Here is a 10,338-nt window from a genome sequence, read left to right on the forward strand (position 1 = left end):
ATATGATTTATAGGGTCGGAAATGACTCGTTCACTGTTTTGCAAGCTTTTAAATTCAATTATAATACTCTGGAAGGGTAAAATAAAACAAACAAAAAATAATCCAACATTATTCACCAACCCAAAAGCAACAAACAAAAAGTGCCACAGCTTGTATTTCTTCAATACTTTGCAATTTTGAATTCGGGTTTATTAAGTATTTGACAATAGCTGGTAGCTTAGTGTAGTCTAGTTACATAATTCTATTATTTAGGTGTTGCCATCTTCAAAAGTATGCCTTAAACCAATAATAATCTCTTCGCAGAGGCATGGGATTCCGAAGAGAAAAAACAAAATAATCAAAAGAGAGAGCGCAACGCTTGCTGCTGGTGAAACTGATCTTAAGAACTAGAAGCGACTTGCGATCGCTTGTGACTTAAGACTGAAAAGTGTATGTATAAGATTTATGCTGCCTGGATTCCTGGATTAATGGCGTTTCTGGTTCTGTATAAAATATGATATTCGCGGTGGTGATAATCAGTGACCGAACTTATGTACAATTAACAAACTTAGGCTTTACAATCATATATCATCATATATATATATATCCAGACCCATATTATTATATGGTTGAATGCATTTTATCTTATAAAAATACTCGGATTTTTAAAAAAATCTTGATATAAAGAGCTCTGACTGCTATAACATGATCATACGACTACGGACTACGTTCGGTATACTATATAATCGATATATATAGTATATATTTATATATGTATATGGATAAATGTAAAATAACGCGCTGTGAAACTTGAGTTAGTTATACAATTGTATTATGGATACTTAAATCCATACTAGGCAACGATTGTGTTTCGATTTCCGGTGCTAACAAAATACTTCAGTATCTCCATATATATATCGGTTATATATATGTATAAATCCCTTATGGCTAAGCACTAGTCTACACGCATTATAAAATTGTGTGTATGCTGTGTGTATTTCTGTCGGTGATAACTTTCGTTTCGCTTCGGTTTCAAAACAGTTCCAGAAGTCCTCGCACTATAAAAACGGCGACTTGTTGGTCTTGTGCGATCTGGCCCTGCCTGGATTAACCTTGCACTTCAGTTGGGCGATGAGGTCAGAGATTTTAAGAGCCGGGCCCACCTTCATGCCCAGCAGCGGCATTATGTCGTCCTTGGTCAGCTGCAGCAGTCGCTTCCCATCGATCTTGTTCCGACTGAACGTGTCACAGTGGGCCGTACAATCATTGACGCGCAAGAACTGCGACACATCGTACACGTTCCACGAGTCTGGCATCAGTTCCAAATGCGCCTCATTCGAATCGATGTCGGCCAGACGCGGAATGTACTTATTATTCGACGCAGAGGAGTTCTACACAAAATTTGGGAAATGGAAAAATAGAATTACATTCAGTTTTGAGAAAGTTCTCAGTATGATTTGCGGGGTTAAGGCTGGATGATGTCGGATGGGGTATGAGGATGGGCGGCGTTTGTGGTAAGTACCAAAAATAACAGTGCGTAAAAATAATATTATATACAAGTTGGCAATGTATGACTTTGGTTATATACATTTATGCAATTGCGTGACGGAGCCATGGCACAGTGGTTTAAGGTTGCTATGTTAAACTGACCAAAGTATATCAAATTTTTTTTAGTTCATACGAAAATAGCTATCTTCACTAGGTTATACATTTTAGGGATGAATATAATTTACATTTCGGTCATAAATCTTTTTACTATCCTTAAAAGAAACAAAGCTTTAACTAAAAATACGAAATTCCTTGATTTGCATGTTGAAACAACTGTGCCGATGGTCAACCGATTTAGTTGCATGAGCTGGACTTCAGGCGGGCATGTTGGCAGGCGATCAGGCGGGCTAACTGGATGATGACTCTACGCACTATTATTCCACTAAGTACTCACCGCAATGTAACTAGTGGCTTTGCGGCCCACAGTTGGTGGCGCCGGTGATTTAGTAGTGGAAGATTTCTTTACCATTTTGTTGTTGTTGCCCGTGGCGGTGCCATTTACCATCGAAGAGGAGATGCCGGATCCGCTGCCTGATGTTCCGATAATCTGATCACTTGACGACTGGGTGGTGGACTGCTCAGACATATGGCTAGTGCTGCCGTCGCCGTCGCCATCAGCCTCAGCATCGGCCTCAGCATCAACATCTTCGTCCTCGCCCTCCTCCTCGGGCTGATTGTTCTCGTAGAAGGCAGCATTGTGATGCTCTGGCTTCAGCTCCAGCTTGATGCTCAGCTTAGGCAAGTGCGGCGTGGTCTTCAGCGCTATTGTTCGTGGTTTAACTGCAACGAGGAACTGCGTTAGAGGAAGCCTCTTTTGAGAGCCTGTATAACTCACCAGTTGGCGTGTTGTTGTCAGTCGGAGTCTTTACGACGGTCGTTGCTTTCTTAGTCTTCCGCTTCCGCTGTACCTTGGGCTTGGGCGCCGGCTTTGGCGGTTGCTGTTGGGCCACGCGCGGCGGTCCTTCCAGCTTGTGGCCTACCAAAACACACCAACCCACAGGATATATGTCGGCAGACTCACAGTCCAGCCATTGGTCGTACTCGTCCGTCCATCCGTCGAAGTGTACCTTGAGCAGGCGACCCACAACCCGTGCCACCGTTGCCACGCAAACGAGCCGAGGGTCCATCAGGTCCGCACACTCCAGACTCATACCCGTCTCGAAGCCATGGTCAGGTACAACCCTATGGAATAGATGCTGACCGGCGGCTACAGCTCCCGTGTCGCGGAGGTAACCCTCCCAGGTGAACGTTCGCGAGTCGTAGCCATTCGGTGGGGTCACCGCAATGTTGTTGGCAGTGCAGAAGCCGGCAGGAAAGATGCACGGACTCTTCTCGTGGTAGCAGAACCTGGAGAATTTAAAAAATAGATGTTGCTTCACTTGGCCATCACTCACTAGCTTTAGCAGCTCACCAATCCGACCCAGAGGCATCCGGTTGATAGGAATCAATGCGTATCATCATGTAGCCGAACTTCAGCACCGCCATTACGCTGGCTGGGCAGATGGATGATAGATTAAGCGGATCCACGGCCTCAATCTTCATGCCTTCCACGAAGCCGTTGGTCTTGCCATCGAGAAAGTATTCATCGAAGGTGAAGTTCATCTTGAACAGCTCGATGGTGGCGTCATCCTCATGGACCTCGATCATGGCCTCACGACCAGCTAAAAGAGAGATTGGGCAAAGTAAAGAGGTATTTCATTAGCTGATCGCTATGTAATCACTCACCCAACATCCGCTCCAGATAATCCTGCGGAGCCGCCAGATTGTGACCCACTGTGGTGGCCCACCCCACGGGGTGGATAATAGGCGAGTCCTCGTGGCACCAAAAGCCATCGTCCGAGTCAAAGTAGCGCAGGAACAGACGTTTGCCCACGATCTTGGTGACGGTGGCCAACCGCACTTGCGAGATGCGGTCCTTGTCCACACACTCGAGATTCAGGCCTAGACGGAAGCGCGACTGCAGGCTGTCATTGATCTTGTTGTAGAAGTTGGAGGGTAGCGTGCGGGCACCAGATAGGCGACCGACCAGGAAGTCCTTCCAGTCCTTGTACTTGTGCTCGATGGTGCGGGGCGGGATGAGTGGCTTGCCCCGGGTCGCACACCAACCCACAGAATGGACCTCGGCGTTGCAGAGGTTCACCCAGAAGTCGTGGGAGTCGGTATCGAAGCCCTCGTAGCTCATAAGGGCCTTATAGCCCTTTATCTCGAGAATGGTGGCCACCCAGAACGATGTGGGCGTTTGGCCGGGTTGAATCACCTCGATGTTATCGCAATCTGTGTTCTCCACCTCTACCTTCATGCCCACGCCCAGATTATCCCACACTTCGCATCCAGGTGCGTGTGGAAAGCAGGTCACTGGCGCTGCATTAAAATTCTCCTTGCTGAGGCGAGGCAACCAATCGTAGGAGTGTGTGGGATCGTACATTCGTCGCCGGATGCTGATTATCTTCTCCATTTGTGGACAGGGTGTCGGCAAACGTTCGTACTTGGGTATCTGCGGTAGATCATCCTGTGGATAGACGTCCTTGAAGAGTCGCAGTGCCTTTGGCGTTGGCGCTGCATTCAGATGATAGGCATTTGGTGTGGCCGCTCCTCCATCCTCTGCGCCGCCTGGAGCAACAGCATCACCCACAGCGCCGCCGTTCAAGGCAGCAATCGTTTCGTCTGCCGCCATTTGTACATTATTGGCAGCCGCATCGCCGCCAAGGGACATGGGCTCACCAAAGCTATTTAACTGGGTTATCTTCGATTGATCCGTAATACGGAATCTATAATTGGCATTCTTGATGTGCGCCGCCTGCAAATCCAGCTCAATGTCAGACTGAACCTGCTGCTGCTGGTCATCGGCTAAGATCTCTTCGGTGGCATCAGAATTCGCTGTTCCGGGAACCGGGGAACTAATAGAACCGCCCTCCATCTTGCTATTGAGGACCAAGGAATATAGCTCGCCTCGGGCACAGGCCATGCTGCAAAAGCGTCGAGATTTCGTGTAGAATGTATGCTTTACTCCAATCGCTCCGCAGCGCTTACAGACAGCTGTCGAGGGAAAGCAAGAAAAGGGTGATTTTAATAACATATTTTGTTATGCATAATTATTTCGTTTTTAATAGGTAAATCTACTGCAAACCCTGCCATACAAACCCAAATTCTGTTAACTCAAATTGACTAAACAAAAATATAACAAAAAGTAAAACTACTAGCAACTAAAACTAAGAAAGCATGAAAATAATTGTGGTATAGGGCGAGTCGATTGGTATAAAATCTCAGAGCTAATACAAGCCAACAAATATGTAGTTCCTTTAAAAGAATAGGCTTTTTTAAGGATTATATTTAAAAAATGAAATAAGAAGTATTTTTGATATATGTATATAATGATCCCTTGATCATTAAAAACTGATTTAGAGTTATTTTAAACTTAATTTTTAAAAGTATATACATATGTATATAAAACGATATGGTATATCGGTAAACAGATCGAGATCAATATCATATGGAAAATAACGTTAAACATTAAAATTATATATTCGAAAAAGTTTTTTTTAATTTGGTTTACTTTGTGTGATTATGTTATTTTTATGTCATAGGAAGAGTGATTTATTGCGCAACCGAAAAATATTAATGTATTTATCCACTTTCGCGACGAAATATCTATTAATATGTTGACTTTGCCATCAATTATCGAAATAGTATTTAAACATTACATTTTCTTCCATTCCTAGATAATAATATATGACATGCCGCCCCTTTAATGCCTCATGGACCAATATCGACCCACCCTATTGCGTGTTTAGAGCAACCTTACCCATGCCATCTTTCTGAATGGGGATCACCGATGGATCTATGTTGCCCTTGTAGGCGATGGGTGTCTTCAGCACCAGTCCTGGCCTGTTTACCGGCTCGATCTTACGTGTCTTGCGCTGGGCGCGCAGTGCGGCAGAGGCGGAGGATGTGGAAGCTGCGCTGCAGCTGGCAATATTCGATGTGGTGCTTGCAGGGCTGCCGCCACCGCCACCCTTGGCCAGGCCGAAGGTGTTGCGATGCATTTGTTTGGGTGCTTCCGAGCTGACCATTATGTTGCCAAAAGCATTGCCATTGAGCGTTGTCATTGCCGGGGCCAGAGTTGTGCCCAGGAGCTTGTGATGCAGCAGGCCATCGGCCAGCGGAACCAGAAGATCATGCTCAACACCTGTGACGCCTAAGCCGCCGGGCAGCTGGGTCATGCAGGAGGAGGAGGACTGCGAGATGTCCTTGTCCGAAGAGGTCATGAAGTCGGTGCCATCGTACGAATTGTTGTCTTCGTTCATCATCACAAAGTCGTCAATGTTGATGATCTCCTGCTTGGGCTCCAGCCCCGAGCCGCCATCGTCGTAGCCATCGTCCAATTGGCCATAGCCCTGATCATCGTCGTCCACAACGCTCTGGCCAACGCCTACATCGACGCCCATCAAAGATGCTGCGTCCGTGGCCATGCCCACCATGCCGGTGGTGTCTACATCGCCGTCCATTACCTCGGCATAGTTTTGGAAGACGGCCGCTGCCGCCGACTGCTGAAGCAACTGCTGCTGCAGGCTGCCCATGTGGGCGAATCCGTAGAGGTTATTTGAGTTGGTGGCTATCAGGGTGCCCGGCTGCACGCCCAGCGCCGCTGCAGCCGCCGCCGCCTGACCGGTGAAATCCCCACCCATCAGGCTCATCATCGGATTCATTTCCTTTTTATTGAGCGAAGTCGAAGGGGCGGATATTGGAGATTGGTCGGTTGTTTGGTTGGTTGGTGGAGGTTCATTCATTCATTGGTTTTTGTGTGTTTTTTGTGTTGAGTTTTTTAAATTGTAACCAATACATAAATCATAGAAAAGAAAGTAGAAGAAATAAGTAAACGAATTCCAATTTTGTTCAACTGAGACAGACAAAAATGAGATATTTGTGGTTGGCCAATCCCCAACAAAGAGTACATATTAAAGCCTAGGAATTTGGGTTTGCTTGCGACTCTGAGGACTATCAAATATAATGAGATCTCTTAATTATATTTACTAGTCTTCGAATTGAGAGATTGGCTCGTAGTATCGGACCAAGTTGGTTGGCTCATAACTCACCAAAGTGGGCTGATGTGCAGAGATGTCCTCCATGACAGAGAGTCCAACAGTGGGATGACCCAGAAGAGTGGCCGCATCTTCCAGGGTAATGCGCTCCGAGTTATACTGACTGCTCATCCACATCATGCGCATTTCGGCCGGATTCATTCTGATTGAATGGATGATGCTCGAATAACACGCTTGATGATGGTTTACCTATTATAATTAAAACATTTATGGGACGACACAAGGGGTTCCTAGGGTTCTTCAAAAAGATCTATTGCTTTTTATTGCAGTGTCGACTTCATTCTTCTGTTGTGGAAGAATCGCTGAAAGAAAATAATTATTAAATACAGAATTAATCAGACTCATTTAAAACAAATATCGGATTAAAATTAAATTTTAAATTTAAAGATTATTTACTGATGGATTTATGATTGATGCTTGTGAATAACCTTTAAAAATATAAATTCTACGCATCCTGAAGCATTTTTAATAAGTAACCCTTAAGCCTTTGTAAAAGTTCTTATTAAAACATCTTGAACAAGTCACAAGAGTAACAAAAAAGGAAATAATATGCATAAATCTCGCTTCACATTGTACGGGTTCTTCCTTTTTATTGAATGTTAGCTGTCAATCACAGCCTTAGTCACAGGTCTCAGCCATATGGGCATCAATTCCTTGCCGATTCCCGTTTGCTGTTGCTCCTCGTTGTCTGTTTTTGTTTGCCTTCTCCTCTCTTCTCACCTTTTTTTTTGCACGCAGCTGCTGCGCAAAGTGTGGAAAGGGCGCTGCTCTGGCGGCGGTAGCAGCAGCGGCGGCGGCAAGGAAATGTGATTAACGACTTCCGCCGTGGGCAGATTTTCGGTAAAATGCTTTTGCTTTCGCTAAACAAGAAATTGCAATTCTCGTTGGACAATAAACAATGCACAAACATATCCGATTCACCTTAATTATGGGTTATATTTTAATGCGAAGCGCAGTACTTGCTCGAAAAGTCAATGAAGCGAAGTTTGCGCAGACAACGAAACGCGGACACAAAAGAAAACGCACAAAATCGTTGCTTGGTCTAAAAACTTACACTTTTGGGGCTTTATTGCGCTGCATTAGGTTTGTACCGATGCTGGCACCAGTTAATGCCTGATTTTGCACATTTTTAATTGTTTTATTTGAGGTTTACGCGAGTTTTTTGTGTGTTAACTTCATTTGCGCCGAACAGGGATGGCAATTTTGTGCCAGGGCTACATTCTTTTGGCATTCTTTTGCCCGCAAACTTGCCAGGGCAGCGGAGAACGGTTTGTTCACAGGGAGAATATCGTTACTAGTAAATTTTTACACACGAAATATTGATTTATATAAAACCCATTAATATATTTTTAAAATTGATTGCTTATAATTAATTTGTTTATAATGAATAATGAAAAAACTAGTAAACTAAGCAACTAGCATTAAATATTTATATAAATCGTAACTAAAAAACTCATAACTAAGCCAAAAAAGAAGTAATTTTAATTCAGAATCTGTGCTTGCTTTTAAAAGGTTTATAAATCTGCATACTCAAATTAAAAAGTTTAACAAATTTAAATTTTTGCCAAATTCTGAAAATTTTAACAATGTTTCCCCTTATAAAATTTTAGAAAACATCGCAACATTTTTTTTTCTTCCATGTTTAGAAAGAATCGTATGTTTAAGCTGATCAAGAATATATATGCTTTATAAACGACTCCATCATAGTGTTTCAATTATAGTACTATTTCAAGGGTATAAACGATCAAATAAATATCGGTGCCTTCCAAAATCGCTTCCCCAATAATTGGACTGCTGAAGGCACCCACTTTTCAATTTACGTACTTACCAACACTGCTCGACTGGTTTGTTGTCAAAGATGAAGTGAAAATAAAGAAAACATTAGTTAAATAATAATAGCTCGCAGAATGCCAGAAAATTCCGCCAGCTCTGTGCCCACAGAGGCTGCCACTCGAACCATGCGCGCCCAGCTGGGCGGTAGTACCTTTGGCCAACGACGCGAGGACATCTTCAGACGTCTTCAGGAAAGTGCGCATCAGATCTCGCAAAACTACAGTGGAAAAGAGCTGGCCACGGAGCGAGATGAGTCAGTCCAGGAACTGTGTGATGCCCTCGAGGAGCTGCTGGGATACGGGCTCAGGCAGACCTCGGGCAGTACTTCTGCATTCAGCGCCGCCAGCTTTATTCAGAACATGCAGGAGATGGTGACGGGAAATGCGGGCGCTGGCAGCAACAACAATGACGCCACTTTATGGGACTTCTGCCAGATGCACTTGACTCCCCACGAACGCCAGCGGTATGCAGACCTGAAGCAGATCTGGACCAATGTTGGCCGTGGTCGCGCCTTCATTCGCGCAGCGTTGAATGAGAAGCGTCTGCACAGCCATGTTCTTACCTGGCTAAGCGACGAGGAGCTCCTGCACCGCTTCTACACGCCCTGGTCATTGTTGCTTAATGAGGAGGCAGCTAAGAAGTTGCCTGAGATAATAGACTCCCTCAACGATGTATTATTTGCCCTAAATGTGGACACCACGGAACTTAATGCGCCCAGGAGACTCACAGCAGGTCCTGCAGTCAAGGAAGAGCCCATTATATATGCGCCCAATCCAGTCCCTGTGTCCGTGCGCCAAAGAAGACATCCCGGTATCGCCGTGGAGCGACCCATCGAGGGAGCCAGTTCCACAGAAGATTTACTGGGTGCCCTGAAACCTATTGAATCCTTGGAGGTGCAGCAAATACTCTCCAAAGATGCAGTGCTTCAGGAACTTAGCAAACCGTCAGAGGATATTAGTGTCGCCGAACCCTTTGATCCCATTGAACCGGAGCTGGAGTTTCTAAAGACACCGTTGCCGGAAGTCTTTCCACAGACTGCGGCAGACCACGATCTATTTGAAGATCGCAGCGATACCTCTTCGCAGTGGAGCAAGTCTTCGTCCTCGGCGAATTGCCATACCAACAGCCAGCAGCAGACGGCCCTGGAGGAGCAGGTTAACCAACTAAATGAAAGATGCGCCCTGCTAGAGACCCGTGTGGCTGAACTCAATCTACAGAACCGTTTGCTCATTCGACGTCTAACCAAACAGTTCGAGGAGACTGGGATTGATCCAAGCTCGTCGCTCTGCTCCAACTTCCTGATCACCATTCCACATGTCAAACTTGCCAAGACTCAGCGATCTGGCTCGCACTACACCTATGAAATCCACATCACGATGAGGCAGCGCCTGGAGCACTGGACGCTTTTCAGACGCTACAGTGAGTTCAACAAGCTGCACAAGTCGCTGCTGAAGACCCATCCGGTGGTCAGTGGCGTTGAGTTTCCGCCAAAAAAGCATTTCGGCAACATGAACCTCGTCTTTGTGGAGGAACGGCGACAGCAGCTGCAGATCTATCTACTCAATCTGGTGGAGACACTGCCCAAAGTGGAGGCCTGTAAGTCCAAGGCGGAGCTGCAGAAGGCATTTCCCTTCTTCAGGGATAGATAGCCGCCAGCCACTATACTTACAGATAGGAACCTACCTTAGCCTATATAAAACAACCAAGGAAGCTCGAAAAGAACAAGTATTTTTACGCTCATCATCCGATTGCTATTTTGTTAAAACAGATCTTTAATTATATGTGTAAACAAAGGAGGTGGTCCAAGTGCTGTAATCACTGATATTAAATAAAATTAAGACGTTTTTCATTTATAAAAAAGCTGTAATTAGTGTTACTC

The 10,338-nt window shown here is 45.1% G+C and overlaps 2 protein-coding genes and 1 long non-coding RNA gene across 7 annotated transcripts; 2 read left to right on the plus strand and 1 right to left on the minus strand.

Moving 5' to 3' along the window:
- Positions 1-150: 150 nt before the first annotated feature.
- On the minus strand, positions 151-7,868 carry Sfmbt (Scm-related gene containing four mbt domains). Of its 5 annotated transcripts, none has more exons than XM_086834819.1 (8): positions 7,681-7,868; positions 6,621-6,928; positions 5,330-6,236; positions 3,253-4,563; positions 2,939-3,188; positions 2,363-2,874; positions 1,994-2,307; positions 151-1,370 (listed from the first exon to the last, which is right to left on the minus strand). In XM_086834819.1, the coding sequence occupies exons 2-8, from the start codon at positions 6,765-6,767 to the stop codon at positions 1,038-1,040; spliced, it is 3,774 nt and encodes a 1,257-aa protein (XP_086690945.1). In that variant the 5' UTR covers positions 6,768-6,928; positions 7,681-7,868; the 3' UTR covers positions 151-1,037. The 5 variants fall into 5 exon arrangements, with proteins under 5 accessions (XP_086690945.1, XP_020806310.2, XP_086690946.1 ...); XM_020950651.2 differs by having other exon boundaries at positions 1,922-2,307; XM_086834820.1 differs by lacking the exon at positions 5,330-6,236 and having other exon boundaries at positions 1,922-2,307.
- Positions 5,026-7,537, plus strand: LOC147643419 (uncharacterized). Its single transcript, XR_015272148.1, has 2 exons — positions 5,026-5,147; positions 5,247-7,537. It is a non-coding gene; the product is annotated as an uncharacterized LOC147643419 (long non-coding RNA).
- A 570-nt stretch (positions 7,869-8,438) lies between the features above and the next one.
- On the plus strand, positions 8,439-10,319 carry LOC110182600 (uncharacterized). The gene has a single exon (XM_020950658.2). It carries the CDS (start codon positions 8,534-8,536, stop codon positions 10,106-10,108), a length of 1,575 nt encoding a protein of 524 aa, XP_020806317.2. The 5' UTR covers positions 8,439-8,533; the 3' UTR covers positions 10,109-10,319.
- Positions 10,320-10,338: the final 19 nt, after the last annotated feature.

This window comes from Drosophila serrata, unplaced genomic scaffold, assembly GCF_035046125.1.
Source record: "Drosophila serrata isolate PLE 108 unplaced genomic scaffold, ASM3504612v1 contig_275, whole genome shotgun sequence".
In the NCBI taxonomy this organism is placed as follows: Eukaryota; Metazoa; Arthropoda; class Insecta; order Diptera; family Drosophilidae; genus Drosophila; species Drosophila serrata.

Bases quoted from the DNA above. Each gene is read 5' to 3' on its own strand.
- Sfmbt (XM_020950651.2), bottom strand. From the start codon at position 6,767: ATGAATCCGGCCGAAATGCGCATGATGTGGATGAGCAGTCAGTATAAC. The intron at 6,237-6,620 runs GTGAGTTATGAG...CTCAATAAAAAG, and splicing joins CTGCACATCAGCCCACTTTG to GAAATGAATCCGATGATGAG. The intron at 4,564-5,329 runs GTAAGGTTGCTC...TTCCCTCGACAG, and splicing joins CATTCAGAAAGATGGCATGG to CTGTCTGTAAGCGCTGCGGA.
- LOC110182600 (XM_020950658.2), top strand. From the start codon at position 8,534: ATGCCAGAAAATTCCGCCAGCTCTGTGCCCACAGAGGCTGCCACTCGA.